General features: G+C 46.2%; 1 protein-coding gene across 1 annotated transcript in view; it reads left to right on the top strand.

Moving 5' to 3' along the window:
• Positions 1-24,067, top strand: part of AFF4 (ALF transcription elongation factor 4) — a 41,943-nt gene that overhangs the window by 8,269 nt on the left and 9,607 nt on the right. Inside the window, exons 2-12 of the mRNA XM_054287655.1 lie at positions 8,382-8,508; positions 10,349-11,122; positions 12,420-12,464; positions 13,333-13,419; positions 18,213-18,249; positions 19,695-19,743; positions 20,523-20,543; positions 21,085-21,139; positions 22,084-22,121; positions 22,475-22,637; positions 23,091-24,008. Coding sequence (XP_054143630.1) covers positions 8,386-8,508; positions 10,349-11,122; positions 12,420-12,464; positions 13,333-13,419; positions 18,213-18,249; positions 19,695-19,743; positions 20,523-20,543; positions 21,085-21,139; positions 22,084-22,121; positions 22,475-22,637; positions 23,091-24,008 — 2,310 coding nt within the window. The 5' untranslated portion in view covers positions 8,382-8,385. The remainder of the gene's footprint in view (positions 1-8,381; positions 8,509-10,348; positions 11,123-12,419; positions 12,465-13,332; positions 13,420-18,212; positions 18,250-19,694; positions 19,744-20,522; positions 20,544-21,084; positions 21,140-22,083; positions 22,122-22,474; positions 22,638-23,090; positions 24,009-24,067) is intronic.

Consider the following 24,067-nt stretch of genomic DNA (forward strand, 5'->3'; position numbering starts at 1 on the left):
TTAAAAAGAAAGTTTGAGGGTACCAGGAAGCATGCGAGGTGTCAAAGCTGTCATGTTCTGACAGCAGATTTTAGACAAGTAGGAAATGATGCTGAGTTTGGTGAACCTTTGAATATGAGTTAGGGCTGAAAACCGGGAGGGAAAACTTGTGTTCTCACTTCTCTGTACTCAGAATTGTGGGTTTTGTGAAGTCTGTAAAGCAATCCTAGCACTGCTGCGGCTGCCAGTGGGGAGCAGTGCCCTGTGAGAGTTCCAGGCACCACTTCTGAAGAGGTACAGATAATAATGAATTGGTGATAATGTGGTAAATCCATTGCTGCTGCCCTGGATCCACCCCGGTGGTTTTGGGGCTTCCCCTGCACTTGTGCTGGGAACAGCCGGGACACAGATTTCTCTTTGGGCCTCTCACTTGTTCTGTGGCTCACCCTGAGTGGTTTCCCAGGGTTCTGGGGAGAGTTAAATCATTGAACAATGCAGTTTTTAATTCTGGCTGCCCTGCTCCCCAGCATCCTCCTGCTCTCCCTCCATCCCTCACCAGCACATTGCAGAATTATCATCTCAAACCCTGAGTGGGGGGTGAGCACAGTGGGGGAACCTTGGTCACCATGGGAAGTCCAAGATAAATGCCTTGTGAGACAGTGCAGACATGATCTTACACCAGGGCTGGAGGAAGTGGCAGTAAACCAGGGTGAAGGCTCTGATAAACTTCTCTCCTTTCCTCTTCTGTAGTTGAGGTGGGAGAAGGCTGTGCACCTTGAGTGTGATTTTCCCTTTTGCCTTTTCACTCCTGGTTTAGATGGCACCTCATTAAAGCCTTGTCTGCTGTTTCAAATCTTACACAGAGCAGATTTATCTGAGAATTTCTGTCACGTGAATACTTTCTTAATCCTGCTGCCACAGAGTTCATAGCACTCAAATGTAATGATGTCTTTTATGAAAGTAAATTATTGGGAGGAAGTCAGAATGATAATAGCCAGATTAATGTTAGATGTCTGAATAACTATTGCTTAATAAAATCTAAATGCCAATTGTCTTGGCTTCAAAGTTTAAGCAGATGAACATGTAGGCGCAGGAATTGGGTTATTAAGTTTCTGCCCAATTAAAGGGCAGAAATTTGTTGGAAACTGTATTAGAATATGCTTTGGTTAGCCTGTGTGGACATGAAAGGATTGCATGTAAAAATGCTGAATTTTTGATGGTCCATCTTTACACTGGGGGAATTAAAAACTCTCCCAGCGATGGAGAGTGGAAAAGATGGGGAGGATGTCCTTGGCTGAGTGGGAGGTGGAACTGGGCTGAAGTTGGCTGGGAAGATTTAACTGAGAAAGGAAAGAGTGCTCCTGGTGGCTGGCTGAGCTGGAGGCCAGTGTGCACTGCTGGTGAGGCGATCTCCTCAGCCCTGGCATCTCAGGTAAGGAGTTTCACTGCCTGGTTGGGAAAGCCCCCGTTCCTCAGAGCAGATATTGCAGGATGGAGCAAATAGAAATGCAGAGCCTTGGGAAGGCAAGGTTGGAAATCAGCTTCATTGAGCAGCAGCAGCTTCACCTCCCTCTCCTGGCTGGGGCTGCTCCTTGAGGCAGGAGTTCATTGAGGCTCCAGTGCCTTTTCTGGCCTGGAATCCTCACCTGGCCTGGCCTAGGTGCAGAAAATGACAATTTTTGTGGCTTTGTGGTGTCAGTCCCTTTGCTCTGAGTCAGGGTGGCACTGTGGGACCTGGGGTGTCTCATGGGTGGCACTGTGGGACCTGGGGTGTCTCCCAGGATGGAGCCTGGGCACTGAGGGACAGTGGCTGGAGCAGTGACCCTCCCTCTGCTCCCTGCCATGCAGAGAGGAGGAGGGAGCAGGGTTCTGTGCTCTCACTTGCTGGGCTCTCCTGTTCCCCTCCCCTTCCTGAAGGGACAGGACAGAAAGGTGGGACTGATGTCCTTTGTGCAGCTCCCTGTGAGGGAGAAGAGTTGGGAATTAATTTCTGTGTTCATCAGGGAGGGGGGACCAGACGTGTTCCCTCCTGGTTAGTACTTCTGCACAAAAATGAGACATTTAAGATGTGTGGTTGTGCATTTTTAAGGTCCCTTGAGTGAATTACATCAAACCAGTCTTGCAAATTCTTGGTTATAAACAATTTTAAGCTGTTTTAGTAGTATGATTTTAAAATGGGCTTAAAAATGGTTTTAAATGAGCTGCACTGCAAGTGCTGAATTTAGAAATGTCCTCCTTGACTTGGCTTCTAAAATCCAGTTGCTGGGGGTTCGCTCTCACCTTAGTTCTCTTACCTTACCTTGGCAGGAGGTCTCTTCCAACCCAAACTCCCTTTCTCCCTTGCTTCTGTGGGCTGAATCTCATGTGTGATGAATGATGCACCCAGTTCTCATCTGGACTTGTTAAATGAAATATTACACTTAGAGAGCCTCTTTCTAAAGGATCCCCAAGTCCCTTTCCAGTGGTTAGTGTTGAGTTACAAATGATCACTGTAATTCTTTTATCCACCATCGCTGTGTGTTGGCTTCCCAGGTGGAAGAGGCTGACCGATCCTCAGGTAACCTGATATTTGAGGGGTGAAGGGAACTGTGGCAGCTCAAACCCAAAAGCAGGATGTAATCACTTGCACGAGACACTGGAATGAAGGCAGTGCTCCCACAGGAGTGCTCTGGAATTCTCTCAGCTAACGGTGGTGAAGGATTTGTGCTGCTTTGTCTGGGCAGCAGCACAGGCCCAGGCACATCCTGCTCGCTGGGGATTTCTGGGTGCTCCAGAGTGAGTGGGAAGGAGAAGTGCCTGCAGCAAACTGCTGGCTCTGCCCTCCCTGGGAGTTCTTGTCGAACATTAACCAGACCTTGGCCAACTCACTTTTTGATTATTTTTATTTAAAGTTCTCCCACCCTCAGTACGCACAAAGGTGTTCCCAGACAGCTCTTGGGGCACTTTGTGTTCTCCCTGGTGAATGTGCAGTAGGAACTGATGTGAGGGGTGGGATAGAAGCATTTGTGTTTGTATTGTAGGAATGAGAAACGTTTATGTTTCAGTTAGTGGTGAATCTGATTTATATTTGTATCATATTACCAGTACAATTGTGTTTGAATTGTATTCCCAAGAGCTCAAATGAAACCTTGGAAAGAGGGAGCTGGAGCTGTGGAAAAGTTCATTCTCATCAAAATAGCCGAGCAGGATGGTGGCTCAGGGTTTCCTGTGTTCACCTGTGCAGCCTCCCCCTGTGATTCCGAGTTCCTGGGATGGAATTTTGGGATCCTGGTGCTATCCCAGCCTTTCCTCTGGCAGAGCAGGTCCCAAGTGCTCCAGGAGCCATCCCAAACCCAATCCCCTCCCTTGGCATGGAGCCTCTGTGTCAGAAGGTGAGGGACACAAACATGAAACTTCATGCTTTTGAGAAGCTGGGGTTTTTTCTCTGTCTGGACACATTCAAAAACTACTTGAATTCTGTGTAAACTCTTGTTTTTAGTTGTGTTCCTTATTCCAGTGATAAAACTCTGAAGGTGACTGCTGCTTCTGTATTTGCACCATCACAGTGATCCTCTAAACGTGTGCTGGAGAATCATCCTGTTTGTGCTTTTTTGGGCAAAGCTGTATTGTTTTAGTAGGAAATGTTATACTTTTTTCTGTGTTTTTCTTCTTCACCATCACATAGAATGTGGAAGTTAAGATTTTATGTACACTTCCATAAGTAGCTCTTGGTGACACCAGGGCATGTTCCTCTTTGTGTGTCGGTGTTTTTGTGTTAATTGTGTTGTTGCAGGACAGTTATTTTCAATGTCTCCTTTTTAAACAGCTCCTCTGGGAGTGTGTTTTATTAAAAGCTGACAGAGTAGCATTTTAGGCTCATGCACATGATTTCAGGGCAGGATTTGTGGTGATGCCCTGCTTGATGCACAAGCTGGGAGAAGTGTCCTGTGCCAGCTCCTGAGATGCCCCTTGCCCATGGTAAAAAGAATATTTAAAACAATCAACAGGCATCTTTGGATGCAGCATTAAGGCAGCTTCAGGTATTCTTAAATGCCTTCTGAAAACATCATTCCTTGTTACAGGCAGGCTCTCCAGCTCTTTTTCCCCTTCCTTTTAAGAAAAAGGATGAAATCATGGGAGCTGGGTGTGCCCCCGCAGCTGGGTGTGCCCCACACGGAGCTGGGATCCTGCACGTTCCCTCTCGGCCTGTTTATCCTTGCTAGCCAAAATTGGGCTTTCATGGCAGCCAATTAACCAATTAACTGTTTGATTCCTCTTGCTCACAAAACCCATTGGGATTGAAGAAGCCCTGGAGTTAGCTGAGGATGTCTCGAAGGAAGTGGAGGTGTTGCAGCAGGCTTTGAAGGTGCACCGCTGCCTGCTGGGTGTTTGGCATTGGATCCTGTGCATGGGCTGCCTGTGCAGGGTCCCTGGCCAGCCTGCCCTTTGATGGTTTTGCCTCACGGAGTCTGGGAAGATGAGGTGAGGTGTTTGGGGTCGGATCCCCGTGCAGGATTCCTGGCCAGCCTGCCCTTTGATGGTTTTGCCTCACGGAGTCTGGGAAGATGAGGTGAGGTGTTTGGGGTCGGATCCCCGTGCAGGGTCCCTGGCCAGCCTGCCCTTTGATGGTTTTGCCCCACAGAGTCTGGGAAGATGAGGTGAGGTGTTTGGGGTCGGATCCCCGTGCAGGATTCCTGGCCACCCTGCCCTTTGATGGTTTTGCCTCAGAGTCTGGGAAGATGAGGAGATGCTGGTGGTGCTGACCTGAGTGAGGACTTGGGTGCCTGATGTGGTTCAGGGGGTGAGAAGGGTTTGGCCAAGGTCCTGTCTCTTTTAACAGCTTTGCCAGGGGAACTCAGGCAGTGTGGGTGTGCTGCTTGGGGTTTGTCTTCAGTCTGGAGTCTCCAAAAGCCCCAGAGCTGGGATGTGCCCCCTGCCCAGAGCTCAGGGAGTGGGAGGAGAGGGCAGCACCAACTCTGCCATTTCGTCCCACAGGTTACACACCCAGGATGATGATCTCTCAAACCAAAGGCATGCCCTGGTTGGATTAGGGGTGAGCAGAAATACCAGGTGGGATTTAGGAAGAGGCTGCAAGGAGAAAGGAGAGCTGTGCCTGGTCTGGGGATGTGGTGGTGCTGGTGTTGATGTGCTCAGTGTGCCTGGAGCAGCCTGGAATGGTGCCTCAGGAATACACACAGGGGAGGCTGGGCCAGGAGTTTCTGTGAATTCCCTGCTGGCTTTCAGCTCTTCCTGTTGAGCTGGAGCAGAGGCGTGAGATCTGAAGGCTTGGTTGTGCAGGGAAGTCTCAGCCACAGGGACTGTTCAAAGTACAGTGGGACACTGCAGGAGGAGTGACTCAAACCACGTGGAGTTCAACTTCCTAAAAATGGAAATACTCTCCTGTGCTTTAGGCCTGTTCTCTGATTTTTTAAAGAATTTTTGAACTTCTCTTTTGCCAGATATGGCAACTAAGATGACTTTGGCCCTTGCTGCAGGGACATTGTTCTGGCTCTGCTCCTCCTTCACTCTTTAGCTCAGGCCACCTGGGAAAAGGGGAATTTTAGCAGGATCATCTTGGTAGCACCAGGTACAAGGCAGCAAGTTCTTCATCTTCCACTTCCAGGGCTGTGCAGGGAGGAGCAGAGGTGCTGTCCTTGTTCCCAGAGGATGGGGTGGGAGTGGTGGGAGCAGTGCATTTTAGTGGATATTAAAGCTTTGTTACAACTTCAAATGGTCTGAGAACAGAACTGCTGCAGTTTCCTACCTGCTGCAGTTAATTGCCAGCAGTGCTGATGAGCAGCCAGGCCTTGGTCACCTGCCTTTCCAAGTACCCCTCCTTGCTTTCCCTGAGCATGGGAACATCTCCCTGCTGGTGCTGTGGAGGATTGGGTTGGAGTGGGAAGTTGTCTGAAGTACAGAGCTAAGGAAGCCCCACGAACTTCCTCTATATATACACATTTCATGCTGGTGTGATTTTAATGGCCTTGTGCACATTACAGGCACTTAAAATAGCTCTGTGTGGAGATTGGGTGATTAGATACCAACAAGTCTAACTTGTATCACAGTCAAACTATTTGCTCTAATAAAAAATGTAAAAGAGTTAAAGAAAGCTAAACTAAATCCCCACACAGTCAAGGTGACTCCCCATGAGGGTGTTTATCATTTACTGCGTTACAAAAGGTTGGGGAGGAGTGGTTAAAAGTGTCATTAACTGGTGTCTTTCTAATGACTAATTTTACATTGACCTGGGCAGGTACAGCCAGATCAGCTCTGGGTTTGCACCACTCACATCTCCAGTGAATCTTTGTTGTAATGTTCCTTTTGTGTGACAGTGTTGCTACAAATGATGGGTTTTCTTCAGCTCTAAGAGTTACAGGAAATGTTGATGCAATTTTAAAAGGTGATGCTTATCTCTGTAAAAAAATAGTGAAGGTCTTTATAAGTACTTAACCCTCTATTTGGAAAACAGATATGTGAAATTCTTTGTTAAGATTATAATATTCTGGATATATAGCTGTATGTAATTCCTGATCTTGGTGTATTGGTGAGAATGAACCACCCGGAACCAGAGCATTCCTACTCCCTGCCTCGAAATTTGCTTTTAATAGTAAATGCCATGGACTCAGACTGTTCCAGTTGGCTTTAACTGATCAGTGTCTCTAATTAAATCTGATATTTATCTGTGTTGAAATCCTACATATGTGACAAATTGGATTGCAGTCTCAAGAATGTTCTTTTCAAGCCTCAAACTTCTAAAACAAGTTTGTCATGAATGCCAGAATGATCCCAGGAGTTTGCTCGCCACATTCCAGTGCCAGGTCCCTCTCTCAGCCCTGGTGGCCACCTGTGGTTACATGAGTTCAACAGGTTGCAGGAGAACTGGAGAAAAAAGTGATTTTTCACATAAAATGTAAGTTGCGTTCATGGGTTTGGTATCAGCACAGCATTGGGTTATGCCAGTGCTTGTACCTTGTTTGCAAGGCAGGGAAATACAGCAAACCTGGTGCCTTAGAAAGCATCAAAGATCTGATCTCACACCCTGGGTTTGGGCTGCTCTGGGCAGCCTCTGACGTTTCAGAGCAATAGGCAAGGTGAAGCCAAATGGGGAACAAATGTAAGAGGCAGAAATGTTCCTGAGGTGAGAAGACTCATGTTTTAAAAATTGACTGATGGGTTGAAATTTTCTTGTTGAGAACGCAGTAGCTGGGTTTGCACAGCTTTCAGAGTCATGCTCTAGCAAGTAATTTATTATTTTTAATAATCAGCTGTCTAAAGACATGAAATAATGATTTTCTAAGCAGCCAGCATTTTCATTTTAGACTGCAAATTGTGTGGTGGAACGTCAGTGTCTTTCCTGGATGCACCAACTGTACTTTGTGCAGATCAGTGAGGAATATTTCTGACTCTCTTGGTGCAGAGTGTAGCACACATTGTGGCTGCCCCTGCATCCCTGGCAGTGCCCGGGCCAGGCTGGACAGGGCTGGGAGCACCTGGGACAGAGGGAGGTGTCCCTGCCATGGCAGGGGGACACTGGGTGGGCTTTGAGGCCCCTCCCAACCCAAACCAGTCTGGGATTTGATGTTAAAGGAGTCAGTGGCACCTTATTTATCATCTCATTTTGTTTACTCCTTTTGTCAAGCTCAGAGGGAATCTTTTCCAGCTTTTGTGTGTGTCTTGCAAGAATTTGATGTATTTCTGTTAACAGAAGCAGCAAGACCAAGCTGCAAAGGAAAGTTTGTTAAGAAGGGGGATTGGCAGGTTCTTAATCTGCATTTTTGCAGTAGGAGGATATGGTCCAAGGCAAAAGGTGCATTATTGCCAGAACTTCTCTGAAATTACTGCTTTGAGTTGAAATGCCTTTTGGGGATCAGGGAGGGAGAGAGACCTGGAAACCACATCAAAGCTTGAGGTTAGAATATGTTGGAGAATGGTGCCAAAAAAAGGTATGTCAGCACCAAAAATAACCCTAATCTACAGGAGAAGTCAAGCACTGCTTCGTGGGGGGATGGCAGAACATCTGGGGGATGTGGGGGAGAAAAGGTATTTTAGAAATGAATGGGAGATGTTTGGCGTGGGCTGGAGCCGAGATGATTCCAGCGGGTGAAGTGGTTTGAAATAGCTGCTTGCCTGAGGACCTGGTGAGGTTTTTTTTGATTTAATTTTTTTATTGCTGCATAAAGTTTCCCTGTGAGAAGCCAGCTGTGAGTTGGGGGTTACAGCCCTTTGGAGGGGGCTGAAATTGGGCAGTTCTGAGGAATTGTGGCCCTCAGTGGGTTCTTAACAGAGATCATTCCATGGCCAAACAGGGCCAGAGGCTGCTTGGGGACACTCAGATCCCTCCTTTGGGCGCTCTCATCCCTCCCCTGGGCCCTCACATCCCTCCTGCTTCCCTGTGTGATCAGCACTGCTCTTTTTGCTCGTAGCAACATGAACCGTGAAGACCGGAATGTGCTGCGTATGAAAGAACGGGAAAGGCGAAATCAAGAAATTCAGCAGGGTGACGAAGCCTTCCCACCCAACTCCCCTCTCTTTGCTGAACCCTACAAAGTGGTGAGTTCCTGCACCTCAGAAAAGTGCGGGGTTTATAACAGAAATCATCTGCAATTTCGTATCTCATTTTTATCTCTGTTCTTGAAAGCTCTTACGGCAACCAAGTGTTTAAGCAGGGCTTGAAAATAAAGCTGGGCAGTCACAGCTCCACTGACAGATTTATAATGCTTGGGAAGGGGAGGAGCCTTTATAGGGAGTGAGAAAAAGGAAAATAAAACCATCAAAATTTTTTCCTTCCTTCCTTCACCTTCTATACAGTGACTCAAAACAATTAAACTGTTCATTGTGTGCTGCCAAATTGCCATTTTTGGGGTGCTTAAGACTGTTGCTAAACTTTCTAACCTTTCATCAACATAATCCAGACCTGGATAAGTTCACAAAGAGAATGTTTAAATAGGAGGTTAATTTAAAATGCTGGAATGTTTGATATTACTATGTTTGACATAAATTGTCAGCTCTGGCTAGTGCTCCAGTAGTTTGTATCTGATGTTTTAGTTTGTTTTGAAGGAATTTATTCTGTCTGTGGTCCTGCACAGCTTTCAGCCTATGCTGGGTTTCCTTCCAGGTTGCTTTGCTGAACAGTACTGGAAAAAATAACCTAATTCTGGAATAACTAATAAAATATTATTTAATAGGTTAATTACGTAGTTCAAAACTCACTTTGAAAGCGCACCCTTCCCTTGCTGCAATTTCAGCTGGTTTGCAAGAAGTAAAACATGACTGAAAATCTCTTCCTGCAAGAGGAAAGTTGAGAAATACCTGATGGTTTTTTTGTTCCTGTGTTTGATAACCAAATTCCACATGTGTGAAGTTAACTGGAGCTGGTTGGGGTGCATGGGGGAACGATCCAGGATCCCAGATTTGGAAAACAAGATGGTTATAGAACAAAGAACCCTTTTAACTGTGTGCAACAAACATTGTGCCAGTATAAACACCAATTAAAAATGACTTACGGGGGTGAAGTTAAGTTGATTTTATTTTAGTGCTAATTAAAACCTTTTAGGACTGATGCATTCTGTATTAGAGAAGTTACAGTCTGTAAGGTGACAGGAGGCATCGGCAGCTTTGGAACTGGCATCCAGCTCAGCAGTGCATTATTTGATTATTGCTGCTTCAGCTATCTCTGCTGCTGAATTTTCAGTATGTTTTAGGAAGTTAAATGTGTATTGTTACATATTTTTAATATGTTTTAGGGGGTCAAATTGCTGTTTTAAGACCTAAAATTCAGAATTGGAAACACTGGCAAAGAATGATGTGTATTCTAGCTGAAATTCAAGTTGAGTGCTAGAAAGGGGTGTATTCTAGCTGAGATTCAGGTTAAGTGCTAGCAAGGGGTGTATTCTATGTGAAATTCAAGGTGAGTGCTAGGAAGAGGTGTATTCTAGCTGAAATTCAGGTTGAGTGCTAGAAAGGGGTGTATTCTAGCTGAGATTCAGGTTAAGTGCTAGCAAGGGGTGTATTCTATGTGAAATTCAAGTTGAGTGCTAGGAAGAGGTGTATTCTAGCTGAAATTCAGGTTGAGTGCTAGAAAGGGGTGTATTCTAGCTGAGATTCAAGTTGAGTGCTAGAAAGGGGTGTATTCTAGCTGAGATTCAGGTTAAGTGCTAGCAAGGGGTGTATTCTATGTGAAATTCAAGTTGAGTGCTAGAAAGGGGTGTATTCTAGCTGAGATTCAAGTTGAGTGCTAGAAAGAGGGGTACTCTAGCTGAGATTCAGGTTGAGTGATAGGAAAAGGTGTATTCTAGCTGAGATTCAGGTTGAGTGCTGTAGCTATCAGACCATTTAACCTCGTGTGAAGCTGTAATTGGTTCTAAATCCCGATTTTGTCTCGTTGTCCCAGACCAGCAAAGAGGACAAGCTGTCGAGCCGCATCCAGAGCATGCTGGGGAACTATGATGAGATGACGGATCTCATCGGGGAGCGGCCGCTGCAGAAGATCGTGGCCATCCCCAAGCCCTCGGTGCCCGCGGCGCCCGATGACAAAGCCGTGCCCGGCTTCTTCGCGGAGCAGCGGCACGGCGCGGGCTCCCACCAGAGCGGCAAATGGACCCCGGTGGGGCCGGCCCCCAGCACCTCGGCCCAGTCCCAGAAGCGCTCGCAGGGGCTGGGGGGCCACGGGCAGCGCTCGGGGGGCGGCGCGGCCGCGGGGGCCCGGCACGAGCGCGACTCCTACGGCGGGCGCAAGAAGGGCCAGCACGGCTCCGAGCACTCCAAGGGCCGCTCCGGCAGCCCCGGGAAGCCGCCGGCCGTGGCCTCGCTGGGCCCCGGGCACTCCAGAGCCCACGGCGGCGGCGAGCACCACGGCAAGGAGCACCAGCGCTCCAAATCGCCCCGGGACCCCGAGCCCAGCTGGGACTCTCCCTCGCGCGTGCCCTCGTTCGCCGGCGGGCAGCACTCGACCCAGTCCTTCCCCCCCTCGCTGATGTCCAAGTCCAGCTCGATGTTACAGAAACCCACTGCCTACGTGAGGCCGATGGACGGGCAGGAGTCCACGGAGCCGAAGCTTCCCTCGGAACACTACAGCAGCCAGAGCCACGGCGGCGGCGTCAACGAGCTCAAACCCAGCAGCAAGGCGCACCTGACCAAGCTGAAAATTCCCTCTCAGCCGCTGGATGTAAGTTCTGGCTCTGTCCTGCCTGCTTAAATGTAAATCCACCTGGGCTGGGATTTTCCAGCGTCTCCAAAGTCCCAATTTGCCTAACCCAAATGGAGTTTTTAGTAAACACTGTGTTTTTGTTACTCAGAGCACTTTCACCTAAGCTGCATTTTCAGTGGGGAGCATGCAAAAGTAATTGGTTTTGTCTTCTGCTTCTTCAGTGTGGATACTGGGTTTTTTATTAAATAAAGGCTGAGCCACTCAGAAAGGCTTACTTAACCCCCAGAGGCCAATTTTCACAGAGTATTTCTCTAGTCAGGAGTTAGGGAAATTGTAGGATATCCACAAATATTTTGACAAGCTGGGTAAATACATTGTTGTTTCTGGGAGCTGAATTGACTTAGAGTTGTTGATACAATATGCCTGTATCAGATTTTCTTTTGAAGTGAGTAGCAATTACTAGATGTGATTATTATACCTTCACACCACATTGAACAGGGTGCAGAACTTTTATCAGTTGTGCTGGATATGAAATACTATTGGGTTAACAACTTGGAGGAGTTTGGTAATTCCCAAACCATTAGGACACAGACTCTGACTCCAGCTCACTTACAAGGAGAGTGCCTTTGCTGGTAATAAAGTCTCATTTCATCTCCTGTCCAACTGCTGGAATCATGGTAGCCAGAGAAAAGCCCTTGTTCCTGGGATTGCAACAGATAGCAAAGTAAGATCCAGCACACAGGTAAGGAAATCAGGAATTACTTATTTTGTGAAGACCTGCCACATCAATGCTGATGCAGTGAATCCTTAACTAGCTTTGCTTCTTTGTGCTTGTGGCAGCCAGGGATGCAGAGGATTCATAGTTTGGTAATTATTGCTGTTTCTGGGATCTCTCTGTGATGAGTGTTCTACTTGGGAATGCACTTTGTCATTCCTGTGCATTCACGGTCCTGCACTTGAATTCAGATATTATCCTGGGGCTGCTTCCAGGAAATGACTGAAAGCTGTGGTTCTGTTTCCCCTCTCTACAAGTTTTTAATATCCCTGCCTGCCTGTGATCACTTTAACTGTCAAGTGAAAAGTGAGAGATTATTATCACAGTTTTATGGATGTCATGTATTTGCTTTTCATAACTGTGACTCATGCCATAAAAACATGGATCTATCTGATGTTAAAACTGATGAAAAGAGTTAGTAAGGGCTGTTTGTGTCTATGTAGAGTCCACATGAGTCACAATAAGGATTGAAGTTTGTTTTTAACTGTTTCTAGTCCCTGGAAAATCTGGGAGATGTTAATTTTGGGTTTTAATTTGCAGGCATCAGCCTCTGGTGAGGTGAGCTGCGTGGATGAAATCCTCAAAGTAAGTTCTTGGTGTTCTTGTTCCTACTTTGTTGAAAGTGCAGCCATTCGCAAGGAGGGGAAGGACTCTGCAGTGCCAGAGCCTGTCCAGGTGCAGGTGGCACAGGGGGCTCTCCTGGTGCTCCTCCAGCACAGGGGCCTGGGCCAGGCTGGGAGCAGAGCTGGCCCTGGGTGTTGTGGTGTGCACATCATCATCCCCTGGAGATCCTCACTGCATTCCTCCTCCCTGATAACCAGAACTGCATTTCTTCCACCAAATTACAGTTCTTAATCCTGATATTTTAGATTATAGTAAATGCTTTGCTGCCCCATGGCAGCACTTTCCTTCTCTCATACCTGGGTCCTTTTCCCAAGTCCTTTTACCCCTCCTGTGGTGCCCTGTCCTGTGTCTGCTCTCACAAAAGGATCATCAGGTCCCTCTGGAGCATTTCATGGCTTATTATTTCCTGTGACCTTCGGTCCTCCAGGGGCCTTGGGGATGCTCTGAGAGCACAGGAGGCCCTTTCCAGCTGCAGGCATTTGATTTCCCCCTTTTCCTCAAACTCTGCAGGCTTTCCTTTCCTAGGATTCTTCTTCTCACACACTCTGAAAGGGTCACGCTCTGACTCTCACTGCAGTTTATCTTCAGGCCAGCCCAGCTGATTGATTTATGCCCTGCTGCTTGTTATTATGTCATAACTCTCTCTTCTCCTGAGTAGCAATTTAACATTCAGGTTTACATGCAAAAGCTTTGTTGCACATTTGGGAAATTAAGATTTGAATATAAAGCCTAGTGAAGGGTGAACAATGAACTGAAATTGAGAGAATGCAGATTGCAAGTTGAAACCTGATTTATTTTGTTAATAACTTTGATTTTTGTTGTGTTTCAGGAGATGACCCACTCCTGGCCTCCTCCACTGACTGCCATCCACACCCCCTGCAAAACTGAACCCTCCAAATTCCCCTTTCCAACCAAGGTCAGTGCTGAATCCAACAGTGAATGCTGTTGAAAAAGTAACTTCAGTTAAAGATCAGGATTTTGGAACTCCTGCATTCAGTTCTGTATTATCTGGGCTTGTTTCAGTGCTTTGTCCCTCTTTATTTATCTTCACCTCATCTGTCAGCAGCAGCCTTATGAAAAATGTCCTTGGTTTTCCTCTGCTTTGCACAGGCAGTCTGCAAAGTTATCTGTGACACAACTTACCTTTTTAATTTTTGTTGGATAAATTCAAACTTTCAAACTTCAGAAGCTTGGAAATGCCTTTGAGCCCTTTCCTAACAGGGAAATGTTCTGCACCATTTTGTGTAGAACCAAGTGAGTTTCCTTCCATGTAACAAAACAGAGACTGAATGGTGAATGCTGAGAAATTTAAATGGGCTTTTCTGCATAAACTGAAATTTCCTCTTAGTTTGAAGTCCACTAATAGTTGTGTGAGATTTTCTTGCATTTTCAATTACAAAAAATTAAGACAGTTTATGAGTCACGTGTTTTACTGAAGAACTCAGTTGTTCCAAAAGATCCTCCTCCCAACCTCCTGTGTTCTTAAGAAGTGCTGAAGGGTTTAAGCAGTTAATTCCAGAGAGAAATCCACCTCTGCTGCTGCTGAGAGCTCAGGGCACGTGTCCAGGGGAGCTGCTGGGGCTGACACCTCTGAGGGGGGAATTTGCTGCTGCCCCCCCTGGGCTGGGCCTGGCAGCTCCGGGGCACACTCAGGGCACTGGGAAGGGTTTGCCTGGAAGAGCAGCTCTGCAGGATCCTGGAAGGCCAGGGGGGGAGGCAGCTGTGGGCAAAGGCAGCATGGGGAGCTGACTCACCCAGGAATCCATGCTCTGCTTCCTGGGGCTGCTGATTACCAGTAAGAGATTCAGCTCCACAACGTGATTTTTCTCCAGACTCAACATCTCTCTGGGCTGAATTGGGGTGCTCCACCCCTAACTTGGCAGAGCTTCAGAGTGAAGAAATTGCCCTGTTTGTCTTTTAAAAGTTACCTATGAAATAATTCAGACCATGCTCTCTCTGACCAGCTGCTGTTGTAGACATCACTTAATTGCTCTTAATTTCCTGTTTGATCCAAATTGCTCCCCAAAACAGAAGATCTGAGGAATAATTTTGAGAAGAGTTTCTCACTGAGGTTTCTACTGTCATCTCCCTAATCCCATCCTTTTATGTGAATGCTTTGACATGACCTTCCTTCAGCCAAGAGTTCCAGTCCCTGTTGGAAGGGCACATCCACAAACCTCCCCCAGACTGCTCCAGGTCCAGGTTCTCATCCTGGCTGGATATCCCAGAACAGGGCAGTCCTGCTGTCACCACCTCTGTGTGACCTGTCCCTGGTCACTGCTTTTTGCTTCTCTTCAGTATCAAAAAATGCAGAATTTACCATTCAGTTCTCAGCTTTACTTTGGAAGGCATACCTAGAAATAAATCCTGTTTTCTGTTTTCCTAGCATTAGATCAATATTAATCTTGCAAATATTACTTTCAGTCAGGGTTTATTTGTGTGCTATGTAAAACTGTCAGCCTGGAAATAATTCATACCTTTTCTTGCAAGGAAATTCCACACCTTTCCTCATCAACAAAGGTCCTTATTCCTCTGCTTTGAGTACTCATTCCTGAACCTTTGGGGAGATATTTTCCCTTTGCTTTTGAGCACCCTTGGCTGTGGGGCTGCTTGGTTTTAGTTTCCCTGGCATTTGCCTGGGTTTGAGAAGAGGAAGGTGTGCAGAAATCCCTGTGGCTGTGACCCAGAGGCCATGTAACACTGCACAGCTCTGGCAATGCCTGAACAAAAAAGAGCTTTTTCAGCCTCTCAACCTGGATTGTGTCTCTTCACCCAGTTTGCAAAAAATTCCATTTATGGCTGCTCTGAGTCTATTTGACTTTTTGCCAGCTTTTTTATTTTGTGGCTGCACATCTTAGCCATGGAAGTCTGTCAAATTCTCTCTCTGCATCCAAAGCCTATAATTTCCTCTGCCTTCTCCCCTCTGTCATTCTTGGCAGCAGCAGCTCTGCAGAATTCCAGGGAGTTAGTGAGCCATGGGCCTGTGCAGTCTGGGCCCAGAGCAGAATCCACCAAACAAAACACAGCAGTGGTTTGCTTTAATCAAGCAGTTCTGTTGGAGGAAAGCTCCTTCTCTTTAGTACTGTGCTCCATTTATTGCTGAAGTGTTTCTGAGCATTGCCCCTGTGGGCAGAGCCTGGTGTGTTCTTCCTGCTCACATTAAATGGAGCTGCCCTTGGTGGACCACTTGATTTTATTTGCCAGACTCTTGGGATGGGATCACTTTCCCTGTGTGTAGGGAGTGAGTAACTCGAAGGAACCCAACCTCCTGACTGGGGCCTCTCTGATTGCTATAAATATATCCAATAGTTCCCAGGAAGTCTTGGATCAGAAGAGAAAACTCCATGAAAATAGGTCAGGGAAAGTTTTATGGATGCTATGGAAAAATGCAGATTGCTGTGTCTTGATAAAAAATGCTATCCTGTGACCTAACACTCTATAACTTTATCCGTGGGCTCACAGTCAGGCACTCCAGCAATGCTGGCAGGGTTTCTGCAATGCACTGAGCAGCCCAGCTGCTGGCTGGGAGGGAAGGCTGGGCTGTGCCTGTCCCTGTCCCTCTGCAGGAGCCGCCTGCCCTCCCTCCCCTGCTCCTGGCACGCACAAAGGAGATGGGACCTGGGGTTCCAGGGTCACCTGGGAATGTCCCCCCCAGCCCTGCTGCCTCCTGTCCAGCTGGAGAATTCCTCTCTCCAGGTGGTTTTGTCAGTTCTTGTTTCCTGCTCCAGTGTCTTCCCTGTGTGACCTCAGTCCGTTCTGCTTTGCTTTAAAGGCTTTCCTTCCTCTCAGTTGTTGCAATTTCTTTCTGAAGCAGACCTTTGGAAGCTGCTGCTCTCAATAACCTGGGAGTTGAAAGTAGAGCTTTTTTTAAGTCTCTAGTTTTGTAAAGAAATATGTATCCAGTAGATGGCAAGGGAGTTGGAAAAAGTTGCACATTGAGCCATAACACCTCATTAAAGTGCACTTAGCTGAGAGCCAGTGCTGAGCCTCTGAAATAGGAAGTTGACTCAAGTGGGGAATTAGGCAGGTGTGCTCTGCACAATTCCCCATCCATGTGCTGCTGCAAGGGGTGCCAGTTCCCCATCCTGTGCTCCCCAGTGCTGTGGCTTTGGAAATGTAGAGTTTGAGGTCTTTATTTCTTTTCTCACTCAGTTTGTGGGCTTGGCTGAGCTGCCAGTGGCAAAAGGAAACCAGGGATTCCCACCTGCCTCTTCCCACCTGTGAAACTATAAGAAATGGATTTATTTTGAAGGGAGTGTGGCTGTTCACAAGGCTTCTCTCCATCTTCACTTTGCTCCTGAATTCTTTCTTAATATTGTTTTTATTGTCCCTTCCTTTCAGTTAGTAAAGATCAGATGTATTGGGAACACCTCCTAAGGAAAGCTCCTTAGGAAGTTCTCCATCCACAAAATTTTTGTTTAATGCATTGTTCCATTTTTGAAGTACAAAGCTGAGGGAAATTGAAAACATCTCAAGGGTGCTTTGCTGTGTAAAGCTTTTGTGTGTTTAAAAACTTCATTCTGTAAACTGTCTCTGGAACCACTGCCTGGCATTGGCTTGGTGTGAGGGAAAACCAGGTCACAGGTGGACCAGGAAAAATGGAATTCATTGTTGAATTGCGGTTCTGGTTTGCCATTGCCAGAGCATGTAAGTAAAACGTGTGTATACAACTGGAAATTGCAAATATTGGACTCCATTTATTTTTCTGGGGCCTTCAGTTGTCCTCATTTTGAAATGAGGTCAGGAAGGTCCTATTTTAAAAAGGCACTTGAGCCTGGAAGGGAGTTTGCAGTGGCTCAGTGGCCTCTGTGTGTTTGTTAAAACAAGGGTTGGGATTTCAGTAAAGTTCATCATCTGCTGTATCAGAATTGGAGTTGCTGAAATGGGAATACTGAGGATGATAAAAGTGCTGAAATCTGCAAGGTTTCCTCTTTCCTGGCTGGTGTTATAGGATATTGGGAATGAGGAATTGTTCCCTGGCAGGGTGGGCAGCCCTGGCAGTGCCCAAGGCCAGGTCGGAGCACCTGGGACAGTGGGAGGTGTCCCTGCCATGGCAGGGGTGGCACTGGGTGGGCTTTGAGGTCCCTTCCAGCCCATTCTGTGACTCCAAAATACCATTTCATTGTTTTTCTAGCAGAGCTGGCTGTTCTGGGCTGGAATGCTGTGCTGCCCACCCAGGCTGGGCTTCCTTTGGGGCAGAGAGTGCAGAGCTGGTCCCATTTGAAAGCTCCCCTTGTCCCTAGGGCTCCTTTGTGGCTGAGGAATATTTGTTGTTGAGATATTTTCCCTGTTCCAATTGCTGTGTGTGCCTGGAGAAGGAAAATGAGGAGGAAAGGGTTGGAAGGAAAGCACTTCAAACAGCAGCAGAGTTTGTATGTGTGTCAGGAGCATAAACAAACATCCTGAGCAGTTCCTCTCCATCCTAAACACACAGGAGGAGGGGATTTAGGGAAGTCACCCAGGGATTTGGGAGTTCAGCCCTGACGTGCCCTTGGGAACAGCAGGAAGTGGGTGAGGAAGAGGAGTGTGAAGGTCTCACCTGGGGGGGCCCAGAGAAAGAATCCCTTTTCTTTCCTTGTTGTTGTTTTTTCCCCTTTTCCAGAGATTGTGTCATTCATTATGTAGAAATAATACCTTCCTTGCAGCCTGGTTTTTAGTACCTTGAATTCCCACTGAAATAAACCCCCTTGTGATGTTTTATTCCCCCAGGAGTCTCAGCAGTCCAGTTTTGGCACTGGAGAACAGAGTGAGTACATGAAACTTCCTGGAATGTGTTGAATGTTTTTGTTGTCTTTCTGCTCTCAGCATCTCCCAGAATGTCAGGGCTTTTAGGAAATGAGGTTTTCCAGACTGCTCACAGGATGGAAGCTGACTTCACATTTTCTCTGCTTTCTCAAGTTTTAAGCTGTTAAACAGTTGCTTGATTTTCTTCTGCATTTCTTGTTCAGATCTTGGAGGTTATCACTGAGTGGAAGGGTGGTGTGTTTGAGGGAAAAGATGTATTTAAATTGATCCAATTCTGTACAAAATGCCTCTATAATTGATCTGAAAATAACTGACTACTAAACCAAAACACCTTAAAAAACCCAACTCCCTGATTAGGGACATATTAGAAACCAGAAGAGAACTTTTGCTTTTATTTAATGAAAAAGCACAGGGCAGTTTCACCATTTATTGTTACTTTGACATTTTAAAGTCAAGAGAGAGAACTGGTCAAGAACTTAAATCACATGCTATTGTCCTTGAGTTTCTTGCACTTTTGGACTTTGGAAAAAAGTAGCTTTTATTTCTTTAAACTGTCATTATTTTGAATATTACTGAAATGAACATGAAACTCAGTAAATATCAGGTAAAATTGAATTAAATTAGTGCTGTTGCCTTCCAAAAGTCCTTCCACTCCTCTTGAAGTGATTAGACAGCTTAAATAGTAAAAGAAGAATGGTTTATTCTTAGATATTCACAAGCAGCTTAATCTGAACACCTGATACAGTGAGGAATTAAGGAAACAAATTCAAGCTTAATTCCATGATGCTAAACCGTAGGCTCACGTTATGGGAGCAGCTGATCTTTAGGTGTGGAAAAGAAGAGCCAAGGTTAATTAAACACAGAGCCACTTTCCTGTGCCTGCTTGGATTTTCTGGAGAGCTTTAAATAAACAGCCTCAGTTCTTGTTTTTGTTGAGCTGCACCCAGTTATTTACCAGAATTAAGGAAAAGGGAAGGGAATTTATCAGGGTGTATTCCTGCTGTCAGAATTAGTGCGAGAGTTGGATTCTGGGCTGTGGGGTTCTCATCCATCAGAAGCTGTGTGTGTGGGGATGCTGGAGCAGTCAGAGCTCAGCAGGTGGATCTGTGTCCCAGATCCTGCCTGTGTAAGGCAAGAATTTCATCTTGCTAAGGGCAGAACAGTTTTCCACACCATTAATAACAAATTACTGTGTATTGGTTCACACAGCAATGATTTAAATGATTTTCTCTATTTTCTTGGTTAAATAATTTGCTGTATTTGATGTTTTGCTCTGCATCCTCCCTGCCTCAGCCTGGGGCAGGTGGTACCTGCTGTCCCCTGGTCCTGCTCCCTCCTGTCCCCTCACAGGGCCTTGCTTTGTCCATCCTTGTGGCAGCTTTGGGGGAATTCTGCTGCTGTGCCTGAGTGAATTTCAGCTGTGCTTTTCTTCTTTTCTCCTCCTAGAGCGATACAATCCCTCATCCAAAACCTCCAATGGTCATCAATCCAAATCGTAAGTGCCTGCTGAGAAAACATTTCACAAACAAAAGTTGTGTTTTAAGAGATTGAGGAAAAGGTGTGTGGTAGAATGTGAGTGACACTCCAGCATCCTTCTCCTTGGCTGGCAGAGAAAGGCTTTTTGGGACAATAAACCAAATATTGCTCACTGGAGTGAGTTAAAAACACCCTGAGCTGCCTTTCTGCTCCTTGGCTTTCCTGTCAGCTGCCAGGAGGGGAGCAGGAGTCTGGACCTTGGAATTGCCTTGGGAATCAGGAAGGGCATCAGCATGGGATGGGACTAACAGAGCTGGCAGCTGGAGACTGCACAAATTCAGGATGAGGAAAGGTTTTGGATTGGAAAGACAGAAAACTGAGTCTGGGATGTTATGAGGTTTGTTCTGCTCTCCCTTTAAATCCTGACAAATGTTTTGAACACAGACTCAGCAACAGAGGCAACTGGAATGTTCTGCATGGCTGTGGTCCACCTTTCTCAGACTTAAAAGTCAGTGATGTGCAGTTAAAAGATGGTTTCCAAATAAATCTGCCCATAAAAATAAATATTTACCAGTTTATTGTGACAAAACAACTTTAAATATATTTTTTAAGTGATTATGATCTGGTAAAGAAAACCCTTGAAAAGGAGATAAATGCATCATTTGTAAAATGGTAGCAATGAGCAGTAGTTCAGGAGTGGGCTCCTAGAGGTTGTGTTGCTGTTCAGATCAGCAGAGCAGCTCACTGGGAAACTCAGGAGAATCAGACTTTTAATTCTTTCTCATTTTCCCTCCACAGATGTGAATCGAACCAGACAGAGTAAGATGTTTTCTTTTTATAATCAAATGTTTCCACTAATCAGAAAGGCCCTGCTGTGTGTTTTCATTGTGCTCGTGCATTCTCAGTGTGTGGAGCTGTGTGTGTGTGACTAGCAGCAGTAATTATGGCTTTGGATGCAGTAATTAATGATGGCTCAGGACAGTGGCAGTGCTGCCACGGGACAGGAAGCAGCCACTGGGGCTGGCTTGCTTTCCTCCATCTCAAACACAATCCTTGCCCATTGTGTGTAAGGAGTTGTACATAACACAAGTTACCTCCTCCCACACCAGTAAATTGTGTCAGATTTCCTTTCTAAGTTTAAGAGAATGGGCTCAGGAGCCAAAGTACCTGAATCCTCATTCTTCTGTGGGAATGACTCAACTCTCCATTCTTAACCCTGAAATGTGTGAGTGCTGTCTGGTGGCTCTCACCCACGCAGCCTCTGCAGGATAAACAGTGCCATGTTGAAACCTAGCAGAATGCTTTGGAAGTAATTAAAGAACTTGGAAAAACTTGTCTCACTTTCTCCCTTTTCCCTTAGTATGTTGAAAGATGACTTAAAGCTCAGCAGTAGTGAGGACAGCGATGGAGAGCAGGTAAGTTCCTCAGGTGGCTTCCCAAAATTCTCTGCACTCATCCAGGGGCAGCCCTGGGCAGGGAGCAGAGGCCCAGCAGCAACCTGGGCAGCTTAGCAGGAGATCTGTGGAACTGAAATCTCCTGGAATGTTTTTAGACAAACCTCAGGCATTCCTAAATGTAACCTTGGGGAAAATTTTGTGCAAATTGAGATGTGGTGTTTTGTAGCAACAGTTTGCTTTTATCTAGAAATTCTTATTAACTGATTTCACATGGGCCTTCTCTGAGCATCAAATTACAATAATTCACTTTAAAACTTATATAGTGGCTCCTTAATTAAAGATAAACCCCTTTGTGTTCTGCCATCCTAGCTACAGAGCTCATGGTGTGAACATCTGTGTAAGTTGGTGCCCTGGGATGTTTGGGGTGACAAGGAGTCCCTGGGAGTACAGCTGCACCTTTATATTTATCAAAAGTCTCTTTTTTACTCTTTCCAGGATTAACTTTGTGCAGCTTCTGCCAGACTGGCACTTAACCTGCTAAATAAAAATAAAATATGTGTCTGTGCTGCCCAGTAACCCCCACTGCTCTGGGGTTTCTACTCAGTTCTGGTACTTGATTTTCTTCAAGTGGAAAACTTGAAGTTGGTGAACTCCACTTACCCTGGGCATCTCAGGAAAATCATTGTGAAATGCTGATTCAGAAAGGTGTAAGCAAGATATTAGTTAGTGGTAGAAATGGGAACTCTCACAAATGGAGTCAGAATATAGAGATTTGTGCTGAAAACTTAAAGAAAATAACACCACTTCTCTTACTGTATAAGGAAAATGCAGATAAATTTCAACTACTGCAAATAATGAATTTTTTTAAAATGAAAGGCTCTAAACCAAGATTTTGCAATTTAATTGTATATACAGCTTAAAATAGCTTCCAGAATCTTCATGCTCTTTTTTTTTAATTGCAGGACTGCGATAAGACCGTGCCAAGGAGCACACCTGGAAGGTAGGAATGAAATCCCTGGGGGATTGCGGCACATGGGGAAGTTCAGCCCAGTCAGCATTCCTGCCTTGGTCTCGTTTCCAAAATTCATCTTTGTCATTTGGCTTGTACTAAAGCAAAAGTGATGAGAATTTAATCAGTGATTAAATGGTAATAAACATAATATTAAATATTTCCTGCAAACAAGACTGACCGCTTTGGGAAGGGACAGCACCCAAAGGCTGAACTGCATTCACTTAGGCCGAATTTTCTCCCAAACTTTGATGAAAATGTTACATTCTGTTACTTCTAATGAAAGGGTTGGAAGGATGGACCTGTGCCTCGGGTAATGCTTGCTTTCCCCCCTTGTGTTGCAGTAATTCTGAGCCTTCCCAGCACAACAGTGAGGGAGCAGATAACTCCAGGGATGACTCGAGCAGCCACAGCGGCTCCGAGAGCAGCTCGGGCTCCGACTCGGAGAGCGAGAGCAGCTCCAGTGACAGCGAGGCCAACGAGCCCTCGCAGAGCGCATCCCCCGAGGTAACGCAGCCAGGGCTGCCCTGCAGCATTCAGCAGCACTGAAGGTCAGGACATTCTCACTGTTAGAGACAAAACACCGACCAACACCAGCTCACTGTCAGGCTGGGCTGTTGTGCTGCAGTTCCTGTGCTGCATGTGACAGTTCTCTAGATAAGCCCACATCTGATGTTTGATTTGAAGTGGTTCTTACCACCAGTTGTCTGTTGAAGAGCAGAATTAGATATGGTATCAGAACCCTAAAAAAACATGGCATCAAATATTGCCTGTTGGTAGCAGACAAAGGGAAAAATTGTGTTATTTGGGCCTGTATTTAATTTATTTATCATTTAATTCATTTATCAGGTTTTGGGTGTACCTCGTGCTTTGGTGTGCAGCATCATATAGCTGCCACGTGGAAAAGATGAAAGAAATGGGAACTATTTTATCTAACTCTGTTTTTCACTTTGTTTTTAGCCAGAGCCACCGCCCACAAACAAGTGGCAGCTGGATAACTGGCTGAACAAAGTTAATTCCCATAAAGTGTCACCAGCTTCTTCCGTGGACAGCAATATCCCTTCTTCCCAAGGCTACAAGAAAGAGGGACGGGATCAGGGTACAGGGAGTGGGTACACTGATCAAGGTGGATCCAAGGACTCCATTTCTTCTACACCAGGGAGAGATTCCAAACCCACCCAGAAGGGCTCGGAGAGCAGTCGTGGGAGGCAGAAATCACCTGCCCAGAGCGACAGCTCGACTCAGAGGAGGACTGTAGGGAAAAAACAGCCCAAGAAAGCAGAAAAGACATCTGTGGAAGAGCCCAGAGGAGGTCTTAAAATAGAAAGCGAAACCCCAGTAGACATGGCAACGAACATCCCTTCAAACAGGCACAAGGCAGCCACCAAAGGCTCCAGGAAACCCAATATAAAGAAGGAGCCCAAGTCTTCCCCTCGACCTACAACAGAGAAAAAGAAATACAAGGCTTCGAGCAAATCTGCCCAGAAATCCAGGGAATTCATCGAAACAGATACCTCATCCTCTGATTCAGATGAAAATGAGAGTCTGCCTCCTTCCTCACAAACACCCAAATACTCTGAGAGCAATAGGACTCCTGTTAAATCTTCCATGGAGGAGGATGACAGCTTTTTCCGGCAAAGAATGTTCTCTCCTATGGAAGAGAAAGAGCTTCTGTCCCCGCTGAGTGATCCTGATGAAAGGTACCCACTCATTGTGAAGATTGACCTGAGCCTCTTATCCAGGATACCAGGGAAGCCTTACAAGGACCCCGAGGGAGCCAAGGCGGAGAAGAAAAGCGCCCCGGAGAAGCACGGCCGGGAGGGCCAGAAACAGCCCTCAGACAAGGGCTCCACCAAAGGCAAGAGGAAACACAAACAGGTGAGCCCTCTGGGGACAGCTCCCTGTCCCCTCAGCCCTTGGGCAGCCCAGAGTGCAGT

This window comes from Melozone crissalis, unplaced genomic scaffold (assembly GCF_028551555.1).
Source record: "Melozone crissalis strain CALT ecotype California unplaced genomic scaffold, PUWL_Pcris_2 ptg000061l_1, whole genome shotgun sequence".
Taxonomy (NCBI): Eukaryota; Metazoa; Chordata; class Aves; order Passeriformes; family Passerellidae; genus Melozone; species Melozone crissalis.